A 20,699-nucleotide genomic window follows, 5' to 3' on the forward strand; every position below is an offset into this window, starting at 1 on the left:
TAATTTATTTTTGTCCACTCACTCTAACGTTATTAAATGTTTTCCCCTGGGCCTTTCGTTTTAAATTGCCCAGTCTGCAGAGTTCGGGTTGGATCTAGTAGGAGACGAGGCATAGTCACCCGCATTTCTGCCAGTTTTCGCCAGTAGGTTACCTGTTCAACCTACTCGTGTTTTCTTGCTTCCGCTTGTGTTTAGTAGCTCTGAATACTTTAGAATTTTTGTATATTATGGGATGTTCAGAAGTGTTAAATTAAGAGTGTAATATGAAATTTTCGAGTTAGGGTTGTCCATCTGCAAGGGAGATTTGCTTAATCCTTTCAGTAAATTTTCCTTGGAGGTGGTCCCCGCACGACTTACTCTGGGTTTCAGGGTGAAATTCGGGGTGGGTCGTGTCACATTAAATCAAAAGGGCATGGTAGAGGTGTTTGATCCTCTATAAGTAAACAAACTAGGGGACCTACATAATGAGAACGCAGGGCAATATCATCGTTATCATTTGAATCCCAGCAGAAAGAGAAGGCTAAAAGCTCATCGAGTTTAGATGACAAGGTATAGATAATGTTATCGACAACCACAACTGTTCCCCAAAAACAGTCATGTATCTCTTCCATCGATTCACTAAGCCTGGCACGATGTCATACCTTGGTAGCAATATGAAAAGCCGTCAATAGACATCCACTTTTACTGAGCATCGAAATCAATATATACTCATAATGAACTGCATGGCCGGATATCTGAGCTTTGAGATTAGCCTCATAATAATGTGGATATGGAGGCAAAGATTCCCAAGAATCTTTATAGGATCATAACACTCGAAAGAATAATTTTTGATATGTGGATAACATGATGGATATGCAAGATAATACAACTTTCCATATGCAGATATAACTGCGCACCATATCTTGGCTGATTTGGGTGGAGAAAACCGATGAAGATTCGAATCCAAGTCATTTGTGTCGAAACAAAATGCATCAGTGGGTCTTAAATGTGAGCGGCAAGGAAACTTGATCTCATTGCATAAAATGTACACCTTTGAGCCAATCCTCACACCATGAAATATGCAGCTCTTCGGAATCTCCCACTTCTTATAAAAAAACTCCAATACAGAATATAGTAATGGCTGAATATGTTCATCCTTTTTTTCCCTCATTCTCCTTAAGTTTATCAAGGTCTATCTCATATAGAAAGTCATAGTGTGTGGCATGAGAACTTAACATAACAAAAATTGATCTAGGCTCGCGCGGGTTCATTATCGTCGTCTCTATGGATAAGCTGCACATCAAGAAAGATCTCCAGCAAACTGGTGGAAAAGGAAGAGATCAATGTGTTTTTTATATAATCGTACATATATATAAAACATATATATATATCGTACGTACATATAAAACATTATGTAAACACGAGATTGTATTTGTCATCCAACAATATATCAACAATTCATAAAACTTAGTTATTGTTACAATGTACGATCTTGAAAGAACAATTATGGTGGTTAATGCGGTTGGGGAGACGTTATCCTAACTTATTAGTTGTTTGGGCTATTGGCCTAATGATTTAGCAAAACAACATTCTTTGATTTGAATAAGTTTATTGAAATAGTTTAACAAACCAATTTGATGATTTAAATTTACAACTCATGTCAAAATGTTGTTTCTCATTAACACGATGATCAATATATTAATAGTGAACTCACAACATCACACTCAACCAATAAAAGAAAAAGAAGGAAATAGTTGATCCTTTTTTTAACTGCTAAAGTACAATATTTGATCATTGTTTTAACAATAAACATATGTCATTTGTTAACATATTGTTGTAGTATATGAACGTCTGTATTAGCTCAACACTATATTACATTCATAAAAAAAAGTGATGTGATCTAGATTTTTTTTTTTCTATGAAAAACTTGAAAAATGTTAAAGAGTTGAATATCACTGGTTGTGAGGAGCTTACATGTTGCTTTCAAAATGAGGATAGATTACTGCAACACTTGATTTCTCCTGGTCGTATGTATATCGAAGACAACTCGATCCTTGTTGAAAGGCTAGGGATTGAAGCAGAGCAGTTGGTGCAATTGCGAATCCTGGATTGCAATATTGAACGTCTGGAATTAAGCGAGTGTGGAAGCCTTGTGAAGGTACCAGAAAGATATCATCACCTTAGATCACTTCAAGAGCTGCACATAAGTAAATGTTCAAGTCTTGTTTCTTTTCCATATGTTGGTCTGCCACATTGTCTCCAAGTCATAGTGATTGAGGACTGCGAATCTCTTTCACACTTCGCAAAATACCAGATTTCTCCCAGCCTAAAAATAATAGAGATTGAGAATTGTGGGAATTTGAAGTCATTAATAGAGAAAGAGGAGGAGGTGGGTGACGGTTCTTCTTCTTCTTGTCTTGAGAGTTTGATGATAAGGGGATGTCCCTTTTTGATGTGCTTATTATGCAAAGGTCAATTACCCAGGTCTGTTAAACAGCCTGAGATACGGAATTGTGGTGATCTGGAGCTAATAACCGAGAGGTTCCTCGATGACAGCTACCAACTCGAAGAAATTTACATCTGGGACTGCCTAAACTTGAAATCCTTACCCGAGGGACTGTGCGACCTCACCAACCTTCGGTCATTCAAGTGATGTGATCTAGATAATTGGGGCTGCTATATATATTGAACTATTGTATCACATAAAACAATCTATATTTGGTCTGTAAAAATAGTATTAACAAGAAGTGACGCTCTCAGTAGTTTGTAGTGTTGAGCAACACGCCAACACAGAGCGTACCGTTTTTTTTTTTACCTTTTTCCCGTTCTCTTCTTGCATTCCCATACCATCTTACCCACTTTGTGATATTTTTAACCCAAACATATGAATACAAGTCCGTTTTAAAGTTTTGATATCGAAGTCTCGCATTTTATGTGAATTTTACAACTTAGTAACTCGGTTTTTCTTTTCCTAGCTCTCCTTGCACGCAAATACACGTGCTAAAACCTTTTTCGTTTGTTTCACTCATCTGATGACTCATGTTAGAGCTGCATCACATTGAATAATGTGTTGCCCTACATGCATGACCATCTGACGCTACAACCATAAACCACCACCTTAGTTCTACTTTTCGCGCCAGCTACGACATTACAAAACTTATCCCATAATATTTAAAATGTTTAGTGAACGTCTTAGCCTAATTTTGTGTAGCAAAATAAAAAACCAGCCAATTCTTATACTTGGTATTCAAATGCAATCCTCTACATATTTATAAATCTCTTTAGTCTCTTGCACTCAAATTATTCTTTGTTATTCACTTTCTCGCTTTTGATTACGAATAATATCCATGCCATCGATGTTGATAATTTTTATTTGGCTGTATAGAGTTACGTAATTGAATGATTGTCTCATACACCATACTTATGAAGGTAAACTATGCTTTCTACAAGTATCTAAGTCAAAATGAAAAAAAAATATATAAAATGACACCTCCAAATATCAAACTTAGCCTACATCTTTTTATGTTAAAATTTAGATCATATTTTTCCAAATTACTCGATCTTCCAAATTTTCTTGACATTATTTCTTGAAAGTTTTGGCAGCAATCATATGACCATAGATATTTTTGAAGTTCGCGTTGATATGTAACTTGTACAAAAATCGACACGCTCTTCAAAAGTTTATCGAAACATTTGAATAAAAGTTTTGTCATTTCGTGCCCTTTGCCTTGCTTCTCTCTCTTTTTTTTTTTTTTTGATAGAAGAAAGAATATATTAGATGGAGGTGCCTCTAATGCACCCAAGGTTAACAATGTTGAAGGCAAGAGCAGAAGACGTTTCTGGGAGAACACACTCCTACCAGCATTGTAAATTGCTTAGCCTATGACCAAGATTGGCTAAAACATTAGCTACGTAATTTGTTTTCCTAAACACATGCTTAAAGCTTACAAACTCAAATTTGCTTTCATAAACACATGCTTAAAGCTTACAAACTCAAATGAATTACTCAAGACTTTGACATCATGAATTAGTTTGAGTAACTTCCACCCGGGGCCCGGGGGGGGGGGGTGGGAGGTGTCGAGACTCCATTCCTGATATTAATCACCAACTTAGTGGTCGCCCTCGACTTCAATTTTGGAAAAGCCTTGCTCCTTAGCATACACGCCCGAGGGGGGTGGGGTGTCAAGACTCCATTCCCGGCGTTAATCACCAACTTAAAGTCGCCCTCGACTTCAATCTTGGAAAAGCCTCGCTCTTTAGCATACACGAGGCTATTGCGCAGAGCTAGAGCTTTAGTAACTAGAACAGTGGTTGTGTCGGAGTTGAAAGAGGTTGCACCACAAGATTTGCCGGTTTCAGTTCTAATAATGAAACATCCAGTTGTAGAGTTACTCGGACCGAGCCATCAAAATTGATTTTGACTCTGTCATGAAATGGGGGCTGCCTTCTAATGTTCATTGCATAACCTGGTGTCATTGAATTATCATTTGTCAAAGGGTAGGATACATTCTACATGAACCATGAAGATAACTTCATTCCTTGTTTTCCAAATCTGCCACCATGTCAAAATTAGTTTCTAAAAAACAGTAGCATTAAAAGGATTTTCCATGAACCATTTATGTAAGCCTCTTCCCAATTTATGGGAGGAAATAAATTCATTGCCTCCCAAATCTTCTTGGTAAACCTAGCCAAATAGCCAATCTTGTATAATTCCAAAATGAGAGAGTCTATCTCTAGTTTTCAGTCTGACCCTTAGAAGGAGCTAGCCAAAAAACTTAACTTTCGGTTGCATATTCAATGACCAAATCCTTTTGATCAAATCAATTCGACTATGTGCATGAACATCTTGGAGTTGCATATTACATGTGAACTTGCCATGAAGGGCAAAGCCCTAGATAAATTCATCTTTTGCATGGTTAGTTGGTATAGAAACACCCAAAATTTCCTTAACCACCTCATCATGGTTAGTCGGTGAGCCGTGGCCTGGTTGGTTAAGGTGTTAACTAACAATTTTGAGTTCATGAGTTCAAACCTCATTGACATATGTAGGGTGTGTGAGTTATTTAATAAAAAGTTTTTTAAAAAAAAACAAAACCATCTAGTTTGGTCTTATCCCATCTACCATCTCTAATATAATCACACACAAGCTCATTAAGATTTATTTTATTCCTGTTCTGTTCAGGAATAAGCTCAATCAAAGGAAACTCAAAAAACCAATTAAGTGTCCAAACGTTTATGGACTCATACCTTTGAGTATCATGTCCCTTGAATCTAAGATGCCATTCCTTGCCATCGATTGTTTTTGTTTCTTCTTTGCCTAAAACATAAAGCGTCTTTTAAGCAAGGAAGAAAAAATCGAAAGTTTCGGCGATATTTCGTCGAAATTTTCGTTTTTTTCACCTAGCGATATATCTTTCCCTCCCCATAATTTTTCGTCCGAAACTCGCAATATTTCGCGATATTTCGGCGATATTTAACGATATCTCCGAAATCCCGGAGAAACTTTTTCCCGCCGAAAATTTTCGGCCTGCTTTGCACGTGGTTCTGCTGTCCGCCGAAATGTTTGACTGGCTTGTGGGCTGTTTGCACGTGTCCTCTCTCATGCGCTGCCTTTCCTCTTTCTCCTCCACGAATTGAAGCAAAATGTTGAATTTTGAAGCCAAGGAGATTCAAACCTTGGTTTGTGGGCTGTTTGCACTTGTCCTCTCTCATGCGCTGCCTTTCCTCTTTCTCCTCCACGAATTGAAGCAGAATGTTGAATTTTGAAGCCAAGGGGATTCGAACCTTGGTTGGGGTTGATACAAGGCTAACACCTTAACCAATCCTACTAACCATTCAACTTGTAAATTTTATTATCTTTACAATATATATTTGGGTTTTTTTTTTCTGAATTTGAAAAGCAAAAAATTAGGTAAATGTCTAATCCCCAACTTAACTTTTTTACCTACACTTCTAATAAAAAATTAAAAAAAAACTTTTTTACCTACACTTCTTAATTTATTTTTAATATATCTAACCTTTTTAAAAAAAAAGATATTTAAAGTAAATTTTTAAGAATTATTAACGGTTCAGCACTAACCTTTTCACCTTAACTTACTACTCTCTATAGATCAATGTTTATTCAAAGTTTTCATTTCAAATATAGTACATAATATAGAAAACAAATATCTCTTAAAGTTTGGTTTAAAATTTCCTTGTTTTTCTTTAAATTTCCGTCAATTTTCTCATTTTTTTACTGTAATCGATATTTCCCCGAAATTTCCATCGAAATTTCCATATTTTGGAGGGTCGAAATTTCCGTAATCATCAAAATTTTCTTCCTTGCTTTTAAGGTACTTCCTTGACACCACCTGCACCCACCAATTATCTTTGTTGGTAATTAGTTTCCAAGCTAGTTTTGCAATCGCAGCCTTGTTGAAGAAAGCTAAGGGTCTAACCCCCAAACCTCCCAAGATTTTTGTATTACAAACTTCTTTCCAAGCTAGTAATTCGCCTTGCTTCTCTTACACCATCTGATACTAGTGAAGACGATCAACTCAAGATGTGAAGGCTTAAACGAGAAATCCATTAGATTGTGAGAAGATCACTGGTTATGCTATCTCATATATATACAAAACGAAAAGTTTATCCACAAAATATGCATGTTCCAATGATCATTGACATTCTCGTCACTGACTTAGCTACAATGACCGATAGGTTTAACCATACCATTGTATTATTTATAACAAGCAGGTGATGGCTACGGCAAATATGTCTCAGTATCGGACTATCGGTCACCAAATGTGTCACATAGTACTTGCAATGCAACTTGAAAGTAAAGCCTATTGTCAAAGTTTTCACTTGTTTTCGAGAAACTGTTTGTATCAAATACAGTAATATTGTAATAATAATGAACAATTTTTATGAGACAAAGATGTAAAAACATATGATCCGTCGGCGATTTACCCATGCTCGCAAGGAAAAGGAAAAGCAAGATAGTCAATCTCAAACGACATGTCGTTTTGGTTTTGACTGCTCCGTTTAACAGTACGTAAAAAAGAAAAACAAACACCCCTTAACCGCCACCACCTCCCCCAAAACTTTAAAAACAAAACGAAAAACCCTAAACCCCTTCAAAAGAGCGGCTCACACAGACTGAGAGCGATAGAGCCCCGAAATCAAAACCCTAACCCAAGCCTCAGCTCAAGCACCGAGCCCTAACCCTCAAGCTTCACATGGCGACCTCGATTGCGTCCCAATTAAAAGTCCTGGTATCGCGGATACCAGTCGACCAGGACCCTTCCCAGAAGAGGCCCTTCACTCGTCCTTCGATCCTCTTCGACCCCAAAGAGGCCGCCGATATCGATATCGACACGATTTTCGCAATCGGAGTCCAAGGTCAGTCACTCCCTCTATCCGATTTTTATCAAATCATAGCTCAATTTTTCATGTTTTGTATATGATTTCAGGTCTGGAGCTTCTTGTTAGTACCGACGAGCGGTTCCGGAATTTTAAGAATGATCTGTTCAGCTACCAGAGTAAGGAGTTGGACAGGGAGTTGATGGGGAAAGAGGAGAACAAAAGCATTGATGTTTCGATTAGTAAGTTCTTGAGATTGCTGTCTGGGCATTTCGAGCTCCCATCGTCACTCAAGACTCTCGAGTACTTGATTCGGAGATATAAGTGAGTGATCATTTCATTTCTGCTAGTCCCTGTTGATATATTTCTTATGATATGTGTATAATGTGATGTATCTGCATTGCAGGATTCATGTGTACAACATTGAGGAATTGGTTTTGTGTGCCCTGCCGTACCATGAGACGCACGCTTTTGTTAAAATTGTTCAACTAATTAACTTCGGGTTAGTCTATTGCAACTATTCTGTGGTGTGTTTTATTTTCGCTGAAGTCAGTGGATTCTGAATTTTTGTATCTTTGTGTGTTTAGAAATAGTAAGTGGAAATTTCTAGAGGGCGTGAAACGATCTGGCGCAGCTCCACCGAGAAATGTTATAGTGCAGCAATGTATTCGTGACATGGGGGTTTTGGAGGCTTTATTCGACTATGTGAGTGCTTGAAAGTTTGATTGGTTATTTGATTTGTCTCTTGTCACGGTGCCACTTAAATGACTGCTTTGTTATAGGCATCCCCGTCAAAGAAGTATCGGCCTTCAAAGCCAGTGATCAGATTTTGCACGGCAGTTGTCATTGAGGTTTTGGGTTCCGTTGCATCTGTTGAAAGTCATGTTGTGAAAAGAATCTATGCACTTATTCATTCTGTACTGGAGGTCGGCACGGATGGACATTCAGAAAACAAGGTTAGAAAGGCACTTTTTAGTTTAAGTTTTCGTATTAAAATATCTATATTTTATATTAGGTTTCAGCTATGGTGACCGTAAGTTACATCACCTAATTACTACGTTAGAATAATTCAATTCTATTCCAACAATTGCTCTTTTGGACATCATAACAGATCCATTTTGTGTGCATTGTGAATGTGAAAAAGAAGATAAACATGCTTCATAGGACAGTAGCAAACTAGGATACACACACATACTAGTATATGAAGTTATGAACGATGCAAACTCTTGGCTATGTGGTTAACTGTGTGAGAATTATATTCTTTTTGTAGGCTGGTGCTATGATGATTGTTGGTATGCTAGCAAGTAAAGTTACAATATCTCCTGGACTTGTCAAGGGGTTAATTTTATTAATTGCTAAAGTTGCTGAGGAGGATGCGAAAGAGTCGGCTGATCTTCAGCTTTTTCGCTTATCACTTATGACTTTGATCAACCTTGTTCAGGTAACTGCTTTGTTCTTGTCTGCAGTTAGATTATAGGATTATTCAATGCACATTTTGATTTAGTGATTTAGATACTGCTTTCCCTGAATCTGAACTTTACCAGATTATCTTTTTATTTGATTGTGGTTGATGTATGTAATGGGTTCTGTTGCTTGTCTTTTTAGTGTCCACTGCATCTCGGTTCTCTAAACTTGTCCTCTGTTTCGTATGTTCTGCTTAAATCTGTTCCTTTTTCGAAAAAAAAAGAAATCAAAGAAAGAATTTTTGTAAATAAACACCCAGTTGCCTTCAATCTGTATTTTAGTTGAGAGTTCTGTGTTTTTCAGTTGCAAGTCGTGGATAACTTCCCCATGAAAGCTCTGGAGAGTTTGATCGGCATTAGGTAAATATTGATTGCATTAATTGTCGTAACAGTTCTAAATCCTATGTGTTTGCCCATTAGTTGCATATTTTTTAACTTTGCTGTATGTTTTCATGTGAAGGGATTTTGCTGACATTCTTCTGGGGCTTTTCAACAAGTTCAAAATTGATAGATTTCTTTCTGTGCTTTTGGATTCTCTTGTTGACTATAGGTGAGAATCCCAATTTTGATATTCACTTACTTCTTCTGGACATATCATGCTTCCTTCCTATTTCAGTCAAACTTATGTCGTTTATTGCAGTTCGTCTAATGAATCCTGCCAGCTTGCGTTGATCTCCATATTGGATACAGTTCCTTCCAAGAATTTTGTTCATCATATAGTTCCAAAGGTCCTATCTTCCTGCTTGCAAAGGTCTAAGGACTTAGAAAATTCAATATTATTTTCATCAGGTTTGTTCGTATAAGTCTTTCTATGATTGTATACATTGGAAGATAATTTTTGTTCTCTGCAGTTTAGTCATATGTGTTGTCTCTAGAATTGTTCTGCAAACATTTGTACTTTGTAAAACTACTAACATGCTTGCTATGAATTCCATTATGATTTTGGGTTGTCTTATAGGAAGCTGGGCAGAGAAAGTTTTATTTGTTCTTAGAAAATATCCATCTGAACTGCATGGAGCAGCTGACAAATTTTTGGTATGTTGGTTATCCACTCTTTCTCACAGTGTGTTTGTGCACAAGCATGCTTTCTTTCTTGTTTAGGGTATTCTAATCATTAACTTTTCCAGGAAAAAAACGTTCAATCTAAGAAACGCGGTTCGGTACATGAAGCTCTGCGTAAAATGTTGGATGGGAACTTGGATAGATCACTAGCTTGCTCAGAATCAAACATTTGGTTCAGGTTGCATCATCCAGAGGTATAATTTGCTAGTGTTTTTTATAATGTACTCATAACTGTATATGCATCAGTAAGGTTTGGAATAATTTTTGTCATTGAGGTTGAGCATTCTGCATTTGTAATGTGGCATAGGCTGATGTTCGTCGCCGTACACTTTCTGAAATGAAGACTTCAGGTCTTCTGGAAGCCAAGGGAACAAATTCGCAGGTAGTATTTCATATTTTATCTGAATATGTGGTCTAATTTTCTGATTGGCATACACGAACTTAGGCAAATTTTGCCCATCTATCAGTGAACTGTTGCTTAAGGATCCAAACCACCTGCTCTTGCTTATTTAGTTTTCTTTTTCTGTGGACCAGAGTCTTGTAATCATCCAAGATGGCATATTGCGACAGCTTCAGGATAATGATCTTACGGTTGTCAGAGCAGCTTTGTCGTTAGACAAATTGTCCACTTTATTGAACCCATCTGATCTTACTGAAGTATTGGATAATCTGCTTAGAAGATGCATTGGTCTTTTGACAAGTGAGTTACTATATACTTGTTGGGTGGTGAAGTCAATAATTTGGTCCCCTTACTTTATAATGCATATGTCTAATCCTTAACTTCTCTATCTATCTCTCTCTCTAGCAGGTTCGCTGGAGAACAACAGCCTAGCATGTGATGTTGCTATTTTGTGCCTGAAGAATGCTGTTGCTGTCATCCATCAGAATGTTGAATGTTGCAATAAACTAGCTGCTATGATATTTCCTTTGCTCCTTGTTTTACCGAAGGTTGTTTTCTTTTCCTTCCAAACGTCAAAGCATTCTCCGTTGTGTAATTCGTTCTCTAGTTGGTATCCTGTCTCTCTAACAACTTGAGCTTTGTATTGAAATGTTTCATGGTTTACAGACACAGAGGTTAAATTTGAAAGCATTGGAATTAGCCAAGGCAGAGAAATGGCCACTGTTTGAGAATCTTGCTGCTGCATGCAATACAGAACATGTAAGTTATCAGTTTGTTGATTCCAGGCTGCTTGTCTATATTTCTTCTTCTCTTTTTCTGTTAATGAGTGTGGGTTATCTCTATCTTTTGATTTGTTGCCTGGTTTTGATTTGTAAATTATAACCGCTTGCTATTATAATAATAATAATAATGATAATAATTATTTTTGTGTAAAATGTGTGACTCTGAAGTTGTGATTCTGTATAGTCATTACAACCAGGAAGCTTATCCTCCATCAACATGGCCACCATTACTAGTTTGGCGAGCAGATTTTTGTTGCACCCTGAAAAATCCATGCCTTGGCTTGTTCAGAGTTCTAATGAATTTGAGTTGTCAAAGACGCTCTTCTTTCTGGTGATGATGCAGACAGTTCTGATTGAAAAGGGTATATCTCTATTCATTCTAAAATCCTTTCTCGGTGAACCTTTTGATGAACTTTGGACCCTTAACGTGTATTTTGCATTTGTACTCCATTGAATTGTGGTCTACTTTTTGTACTTCTTTTCTTCGCATAATCATGCATCTTTATTTCTTCTGTGTAATCATCTTTCCAAAACTTTGTGACCTTCAGTGAATGTGCTTCTTCCTTTCCTTTTGCTTTGTTTTCTTTGGAGCTCACTGTAGTTCTTATATGTAGCAGAATCTGTTGAATCTTTGGAACTTTTTGAAGTTCTGTTTCCAGCATTGAAGTCAGAATGGGAATCGTTTGAATCTACAGGTCTTAACTCTATAGCAGAGGTATGATAAACTATTTTTGTTGATAGATGCCTCGTAACTTTCTTTCCAATGCTGGATCAAATTGCTTAAACTCCTGAGCTTTACCATGATACTGATGACATTGTTGTTCCGGTTCTCTGTTGTCTTTTGTAGTTCAAAACCGAGATGCTGAATTGGGATTGCAGCAGATTTCTTGATAACATAGATTCCAATTTGATGGCATTAAATACAAATATTCTAATTTGCATCTTTTGGAGGTTGATGGAGGCATTTCTATCTGCGATGCCTGCAGATGTCCCATTGGTTAGTAATTCCTTCTGTGGTTATCTTTTAAGACCACAATGACAAAGGTCATTGATATTGTATCTGTATCTGCTTATGTTTTTTGTTTGTCATAGAAGCTTTATATATAATTTTAAAATTATTGCAGGATGGTGATGGGAAGTGGGTTAGCTGGCTAAGGGAATTGTTCACCTTCTTCTCAGGCTGTCAGTTTAAGAACATTTTTAAGGAACACCGTCATTACCTTGTCACAAAGTCCAAGATCTCTGCTGTTTCTTTCCTTGCCAAGTTTTTCACAGAAGAAGGTGCATCCCATTGACAAATATCATATACAACTTATTTTTCTGTAGAATAAAGCATACTTCTGATGAAATGAACCCATAATTTAGTCCACATGAAATCCTCTAGGTCGTTAGTTCCCCTCCAAAATTGGGGCCCTCCTCGTACTGGCTTCTTATTGTCTCAGCTTTCCGTGTTGACTCTCATCCAAGTACAATCTGTGCATCACTTACAAACTATTTTTGTTTCTGGTTGATTGTTGGATTAAATTATTTGAAGTTTTGAATGGCTTAGACATTATTTTTCTGCTTGGGCCAATGTGTAAATTGGAATTTCGGCTTTGTGTTTTCTTTGTTTTGGTTTTAGAGGTTTGATTTAGTCATTCAATCTGTTACACATTGTTTCTTTGTGGGGCGGAAAGTGTAATATTGTATTTCACACACTTCGTTTACATTAATATCGGTGTATAATGGTACTCTATCTCTCTTTATCTCTGAATCTCAACCTCAATCTCAGTCCTGCCGATAGTCAGTGTTAAATATTGTTTTGATCTGGATATTAGTTATATTTCAGTCTTCCGTGAATATAATAGCTGATAAACACGTAGGACTTTTTGGTTGATTGCATTGACATGTTGACTCTTCATTTTACAGCCGTTCCTATTACAGTCCAGATTGAGAGTCTTCACTGTTTTTCCTACCTCTGCCTTCAGTCAGAAGTCAGAATGGCAGTTCAATTTCTTGCAGAGTTTCCATCTCTTCTTGTTCCACTGGCTAGTAGTAACCAGGTACCACGGTGATTTTCCTCTTTTGCCATATTCTTTGGTTAACTAGTAGTTATATGTACTTGCAGCGGACCTTTTCCTTTTTCAAGTGTGGTTATCATTTTTGTTTTGTTTATGCTATCAGTGTATGCAATTTCTTATTGGTGGGATTTATCTTGAATTGTTTGCCTTCTTTCAGGAAGTAAGAAATGTTGCCATGAATTGTATTGAAGGTTTACACACATTTTCATCTCATGTTGACTCGTTGAGCAAGAAAAATGGTATTTGTTTGCTTAGAAATATTTTTCTGCCTGTTTTTGATTTTGTTTTTATACTGAAATACTGAGTTGTGGAATTGCAGGAAACCGTGCAGTTCGGATTAATCATCTTGATAAGCTGCTGGACCTGGTGGTCCAGCAGAAAAGGCTAATCCTGTCAGATAGAAACTTGCTTCCTTCTCTCTTGGCCTCTTTGCTGAGCCCGTCCTTCGAGAGCTTCTTAGGGCCAAAGAATATTGAGATAAGGTGAACCACTGTCCTCATGGAAGCCTTTGATATCAGCTGCTCTAGCTTCTCCCCAACATAAGAATTGTCAAATCTTAACTTGGTTGCAAAAGCATGGTTTTGACAGTATTTGCCTGTTCATGTTGATGTGGTGTTTATGAGTCTAGTACGCGTTGTGTAATAACCTGCATTTGACTGTTAGTAACTCGTCGCAACTTTTTATAGGTTTGATCAATCTACAAGAGATGAGATTCTTACTTTCATGTTGAATTCTGCCATGAAACTGCCTGAATATGCAAAGGTATCTTATTTATCTACTTTTTCTTTCTGTATCCTGCCTTTTCTGTTTGATGCTTCTGGATAGTATAATAATAATTTAGCATAGTGCTTTCCATATTATTGTCAGAAGGGATTTCTTAAATATGCTGATGGAATGTTTTTGGCGCAGCTTGCTATTCTTTCTTTGGTTAGAGGAACTGGCAATGCCATTATACATCATAAAGAAGTGAAGTCATATTTGTCTCATCTCTTGGGAAGACGCAGTCGTGACATGAACATTTCAAGTCAATGTTTGTCAAAAATTGAACTTCAGATATTATGCCTCCTACTGGAGGTAAGTTTATAGATATTCCTTATTGATTGTTTTTAGGCTCTGTACATTTTGTTAAAGTTTTTTTTTTATTATTATTCTTTTTTTAATTTGTACACTTTTACTCTGTAATGAGATTATGCTTCTGCCCGTCTCAGTGCTGTGCCGTGCCATCTTCAACAGACGGGCATGTATTTGAGGACCAATTATTGGAGGCTTTGCAAGTAAGAAGCTATCTTGAATTTGTAATTTCAGTCTGGTTTTTATCTTTTTATATCTGTATGCATTTTTTAATCTGTATTTGCTATTCTAGTTGGATGGTTTGGCTCCAGAAGAAGCTTCCACTGTACAGCCTTGTATTACTGTCTTGCAAAAGCTTAACAGCCAAATCTACAGTGGACTGAAGACAGAAGTGCAGGTTAATTTCTTACCATTCTTAGCCTTTCTTGATAATAATTGTCTGAAGTTGTAGCATTATGGAAAATATACAATCACTGAATCTTGTCAATTTGGTTGAAATGGAAGCTGGTAGGATAAATGTGATAAGGTATTTATTTTCTTTGTATCGTGCAGGAGCTTTTGTTCCGTAAACTGGTAACTGCATTTCACAATCCAAATGGGGACATACAAAATGCAACTAGAGCAGCCTTGCAGCGTTTACATGTTTGTTCCTTTCTCTTCGCTATAATTATCTCTTGTTGGGTTATTTTTAGTTTGCTTGGCTTACTTGCTATACATTGGAGATTTTTTGGATATTGTAGACTATGTTATTGTATTATGATGACTTTCTCTTAAACTTGAGTTTTGTTTTGTTTATACATCAATATGGAGGCAACTCATTTGGATACCTTTGAATGTATCAGATTACTTGCTCCACTATCGTCCACACTCTTGATCACGTAGTCAAAAATGGCAGTTGTGCAATTCGTTCAGTGCAGAGAACAAAGAAAATGAAAAGTCAGAAGTCCACTCCGTCTAATGATGTGATATGTGAAAGAGAAAATGCACTCTCTTTACTTGGTTCCCTCCTTGGTATTATATTATTCAAGAAAGACATAGAGAAGAGGTTGGTACTTTCATGAACTGTCACTCATGCGTAAAAGCGTGGCTTCATTTGAATTTTATGCTAAAGGTTTTCGACTTTTTTGTTGCAGGAACTCTCTTTTGGGCCCATTGTTTAAGCTTCTCTTCAAAACTTTTTCCAAAGAGTGGGTAGAAGATCAGTTCAACACTTCTGAAGCTACATCAAGCACAGTAAATTACATACAACAGACACTGCTAATAATCTTAGAAGATATCAGTTCTTCACTTATAAGTTCTATACCAGTGGAGGTATGTTTGTTTAATATATAATTTTGAATTTGTTATTTAAAGTTTGTATGAGTTTTGGTGGTTTGAGTGTTCATCTGTGTTTCTTAAGCTTGTCCCTTGATTTTTGTGCCAGGACAACATAGTAAATGAGATTAATGTCAAACTTTTGGTTGAGTGTGCCCATTCTGCAAAGGATGGAGTTACTCGCAACCATGTGTTTTCACTGATTTCCTCTATCACAAAGATCGTTCCAGAAAAGGTTTTGGAGCATATGCTGGATATATTTGCTGTTATTGGAGAGTCAGCAGTCACACAGGTTTGCTGGAACATTGCACCGTCTTATCTTCTCCTTTTCATTTTTTTTTTCCTAACAAGCAAAGACATTGTGTCTGGAACTTTCTTCTTCTGGATCTACTTCTGCTTTCCCAATGTGTGAGGTTTATTTTGATTTTGAATCTTGTAGATTGATAGCCATTCACAACGTGTGTTTGAGGATCTTTTATCTACAGTTGTTCCTTGTTGGCTTTCTGGGACAGGTAGCAATGACAAACTGCTCGAGGTAATTTATTCTCACATTTTTTGTGCCCCTACTGTGCAATTGAGGTGCTTGTTTTTGAACTGAGTTATGGTTCTATTGTATTTGTCAGATTTTTGTCAATGTACTGCCCGAAGTTGCCGAGTATAGAAGGCTATCAATTGTTGTGTACCTACTGAGGTAATATCGGCTTAAAGTTTGTAAACTTATATGCTCTGTTTCCTATGCTAATGGCAACATGTTTGTATGCAGGACTATGGGAGAGTCAAATAGCTTGGCGTCGTTACTTGTTCTTCTTTTCCGTTCAATAATTTCAAGAAAAGGGATATCTTGCTTTGATAATGTGCATGCTTCAGATACCTCTTTACAGAGAGAGTGGGAGTATGCCCTGGGGCTTCAAATATGTGAGCAATATTCATGTATGATATGGCTTCCCCCTCTTGTTGTGCTACTTAAACAAATAAGAATGGGTGAAGAGGTATTTAGAGAATTGTTGATTGCAATGAGGTTCATCTTGCATAAGCTGCAAGATCCAGAGTTTGCGCTCAAGATGGCATCCGGGGAAGACTCGGACAAAATTCAGGTAATTTTTGCCAAATCAAATAATGTGCATTTCTCTTATTCTTTGACAGTCACAAACCATATTATTGAGCCATTTGATTCCCTTTCATATGCATTTTTATGTTTACTCTCTCTGGGAAGGGATCTTGCGGGTCTATTTCAGGTGGTCTTTGGGGTTATACTGTTACATGGACAAATGGTGCCTGCATTCTACATCAACCTGAAAATTGTCTCTTTCAGCAAGAGACCTTTATGAAAATATGTCAATATTCAAAGCAGACATTAAGGAATGAGAAATTTAGGTTTTTAGGAACAACTATTAGTTATATCACGTCAAATGTTTTAGGTGAATAATATAAAGTAATATTATATTACAACAATGTGTAACCAATTCACGAAATGAATTGAAATTCCATTGTTCTCTACATAATCGCTCTGCCGCTCCTTTTATGTCAGTGATAACTTTTGATTGCTGCTTTAATTTTACAGGCTACATTGGGAGAACTCATGGAGCAGGTTGTCTCTCTCCAGCAACTTGTAGATGCGAGAAGAAAGGACAAAAGTATCAGTGTTGTGAGGAAAGATTTGAAGGAGTGTATGCATTCTGTAGTGTGGACTATTACTGGGGTCATGAACCCTTCGACACTCTTCAATGGCATAACTAAATTGCTTGGCGACAGAGATAGGAACGTGGAAAAGAAGGTACTTATTGCATGTTTCAATGTGAACAAACCTTTTGTTTCGTGTAAAGTTGGAAATTTTGTGAAACTGATTTGCCTTGGTTGATTAATGAGGAGAAGCAACTAGACCTTAAAACTGTGTGGTGACCAAACTCTATTCACATTATGATATGAAAAAAGGGATTACAGGAGTCATACAGTTCTTTAATTGATACATGTCCTTTAAGCATAGGACTGTAGGTTGTAATATCCTGTTGTAACAAATATCGTTAATTTTCTTGACAATTTAAAAATTTGTTCAGGCACTTGGACTCCTATGTGAAACCATTAGGAATCTTGACACAGTCAAAGCAAAGCTTAAGTTTAATAAAGGCTCTAGTCTCCGTTGGAATCATCTTGATGAGATTTCTCTCAGCTCGTTACGAGTTACATGTCTGAAAATTGTTCAGCTAATTGATGATTCTTCTGATGATATGGAAGTCTCCTTGAAAGTGGCAGCAGCGTTGGCTCTAGATGTTTTAGCCCAAAGGTTCCCTTCTTACTCTTCCATCTTCAGTGAGTGTCTACCATCTGTTACAAAAAGTATCAGTATGCACGATTTGGCAGTGTCATCTAGCTGCCTTCAAACAACTGGTGCTTTGATCAATGTGCTTGGACCCAAGGCACTCTCTGAGCTTCCTCACATAATGGAAAGTTTGATCAAGATTTCTCATGAAGTCCTTGTATCCTCGCATACAAAAGCCATATCCAGCGGTGGTAGCCGGCCTGTGTTGCTAAAACCCCAGGAATCTCTAGTTTTGTCTATTCTTGTTACTTTGGAGGCTGTTGTGGTTAAGCTAGGGCAGTTCTTAAGCCCGTACCTTGAAGATATTACAAGAGTTATGGTGATCGATCTTGATTATGCATTAGGGTCTGATCAGAAGCTAAAAATGCGGGCTGAGTCGGTACGAAAACTCATCACCGAGAACATCACGGTAAGTACTTTACACTGTTCTTATTGTTCACTTGTCAATGTTTTCTTTCTCATTTTGCTTTATGTTAATTCTGGCTCTGGTTGTCCAGGTTCGACTTGCTCTACCTCCCTTGTTAAACATCTACTCTAGCACAGTTGAGTCTGGGGATTCCAGTTTAATAATTTATTTTGGAATGCTGGCCAACATGATTGGAAGAATGGATAGGTCATCTGTTGGTAGTTACCATGCTAAGATTTTTGAACGGTGCTTGATTGCTCTTGATCTACGTCGTCAACATCCGGCTTCTGTTCGAAGAATTGATGATGTAGAGAATAGTGTTTTCACTGCAATGATTTCTCTCTCTATGAAGCTCACTGAGACAATGTTTAGACCTCTTTTCATTAGGAGTATTGATTGGGCAAACTCAGAAGTGGAAGATATTTCATGTGCGGGATATATACCTAGGGCTATCTCTTTCTACGGCCTCGTAAACAAACTTGCGGAAAACCACAGGTGAGTCAGTTCATACTGTTTATGCTCAGTGTTTAGAAGATCTCTATTCTTTTTGCTTGAAATTATTTGGTTACCCATTTTTGTGTGTGTCCAGTTCTTATCAGCCTAATCTGAAATATGAATGTAATTATATATTATTGGTAGTTTGGTAAAAGTATATGATATTGTGTACGTTGCATGTCTTTTGGATTGAAATTTGTTGTAGCATTTACTTGAGTGGTTGCTTATCAATCTAATTGGCTGCATAAGAGTAATGATCTGGTGCAGACTATTAGTAGTGTCTCCATCTTTTAATTTCCTTCATAGAAGTGGTGTTTTTCTTTAGTTCTTTATACGTGGGTAACAATGATATTTCTTCCAAGTTCATGTTTTGTACAGTTAAATGACATTGCTTTGAACTGCAGGTCCCTTTTTGTTCCTTATTTCAAATACTTGCTGGAGAATTGTGTACGGTATCTTACTGTTGCTGGAGATGCAATGCCTTCTGGTTCAACACGAAAGAAGAAGGCCAAGATTCAGGAATCTGATAACAGCATGTTCCTTGGAAACTGGCATCTTAGAGCGTTGGTCTTATCGTCATTACATAAATGTTTTCTCTATGATACTGGAAGCCTGAAGTTTCTTGATTCTTCCAATTTTCAGGTTAGTCCATCCTTTCATGTTCCAGCATATTTTATACTTTGGAATTAGTTTACATGTGGAGTTTCTTATTTAGATTTGTTGGAACCATCCTGCTATATTTCTTCCTCATTCCTGGAATCTTGAATAAAATGTCTACTTGTTGAAAAATCATGATAAGTTTATGATGATCTTTTTGGTTACTGGTTTAAGCTGCATGTATTTTCAGGTTCTACTGAAGCCAATTGTTTTCCAGCTTGTCATAGAACCTCCACAGTCTCTAGAGGAGCATTCTGATATTCCATCTGTACAGGAAGTTGATGAATTATTGGTTGTTTGTATTGGTCAAATGGCTGTGACCGCAGGAAGTGATCTTTTATGGAAGCCCTTGAATCATGAGGTGATGCTTCTTTACATATTTGTTTCTTGGTGCAGATTTTACTTCTTCCTATCTTGTTATCGTACTCAATTATGAATTATGATGTTGGATTTTTACCTTCTGATCAAATGATTCGAATGAAGTCTCCACACCACATTTTCCTCTGTAGACTTGCTTCTCTGCATGACAATTCTTTGTTTTACAACTCCAGGTGCTGATGCAGACACGCAGTGATAAGGTCCGTGCAAGAATTTTGGGCCTGAGAGTTGTTAAATATCTTGTGGAGCATCTAAGAGAAGAATATCTGGTATTTGTTCCCGAAACGGTTCCCTTCTTTGCTGAGTTGCTCGAGGATGTCGAGCCTTCTGTTAAATCCTTGGCACAAGAAATCTTCAATGAATTGAGCACCATGACTGGTGAAAACCTCTCAGAGTATATCTGAGTGCCATAGCATAGACAGTAGACAGTGAAAAGATCTGGCACACCTTGGCGTGTAATGTCGTGTTCTATTTCTAGTGTTAGTTTACAAGTTTTAGATACAGGATGCGATGTCCACAGTTTTGATCTCACGTTTCGATGTATATCAGTTGCCTGAGGTGTTTCATTTCTGTTATAGCTTCATATCATCTTCCTATCTTGAACTGTAAAGGGAATCGTTCATCTGAATCAAAATTTTGATACACTGCTCTCATAGTTGAATCATATCCATCAACATTTTCGTGACCCGAAACCCAGAGTTTAGGAGCTTGATGAACATCACCTACACCGGCATAGGAGGGTTGCCGTTTTACATCCAAAAACGTTTTAGATTTTCGATCATTACAAATTTACAGTGCATACCTAAAGTTTGCATGCACCAATAATTCAAGGACTGAAATATCGATGATCATGGAAATATCGGTGGTTCGAAAAAATGAAATTCTCAATAGATATATCGAGAAATTATCGAATATTGATAAAAATTTTATATAAAAATTGTATATTAGACCCAAAAAGACTAAATACAAAATAGATA

At 37.1% G+C, this 20,699-nt stretch overlaps 1 protein-coding gene across 1 annotated transcript; it reads left to right on the forward strand.

The window, feature by feature from the left end:
- Positions 1-7,193: 7,193 nt before the first annotated feature.
- LOC101302218 (uncharacterized protein At3g06530-like) lies at positions 7,194-20,635 on the forward strand. The gene is made up of 39 exons (XM_004308976.1): positions 7,194-7,356; positions 7,428-7,641; positions 7,724-7,819; positions 7,905-8,022; positions 8,100-8,273; positions 8,588-8,758; positions 9,085-9,140; positions 9,241-9,330; positions 9,421-9,569; positions 9,739-9,815; positions 9,908-10,036; positions 10,150-10,224; positions 10,377-10,542; positions 10,651-10,790; positions 10,909-11,001; positions 11,209-11,386; positions 11,684-11,739; positions 11,872-12,021; positions 12,149-12,305; positions 12,933-13,066; positions 13,242-13,323; positions 13,404-13,566; positions 13,771-13,846; positions 13,994-14,158; positions 14,293-14,358; positions 14,448-14,552; positions 14,708-14,797; positions 14,998-15,200; positions 15,289-15,470; positions 15,589-15,761; positions 15,909-16,004; positions 16,093-16,160; positions 16,233-16,563; positions 17,031-17,243; positions 17,524-18,195; positions 18,284-18,687; positions 19,092-19,329; positions 19,535-19,705; positions 19,896-20,635. Exons 1-39 carry the CDS (start codon positions 7,194-7,196, stop codon positions 20,124-20,126), a joined length of 6,315 nt encoding a protein of 2,104 aa, XP_004309024.1. The 3' UTR covers positions 20,127-20,635.
- Positions 20,636-20,699: the final 64 nt, after the last annotated feature.

The sequence above is a fragment of the Fragaria vesca genome, linkage group LG7 (genome assembly GCF_000184155.1).
Source record: "Fragaria vesca subsp. vesca linkage group LG7, FraVesHawaii_1.0, whole genome shotgun sequence".
Classification (NCBI taxonomy): domain Eukaryota; kingdom Viridiplantae; phylum Streptophyta; class Magnoliopsida; order Rosales; family Rosaceae; genus Fragaria; species Fragaria vesca.

Coding starts and splice junctions, on each gene's coding strand:
- LOC101302218 (XM_004308976.1), top strand. CDS start 7,194: ATGGCGACCTCGATTGCGTCCCAATTAAAAGTCCTGGTATCGCGGATA. Junction 9,570..9,738: donor TTCAATATTATTTTCATCAG/GTTTGTTCGTAT, acceptor GTTGTCTTATAG/GAAGCTGGGCAGAGAAAGTT. Junction 16,564..17,030: donor AAGACTCGGACAAAATTCAG/GTAATTTTTGCC, acceptor TTAATTTTACAG/GCTACATTGGGAGAACTCAT.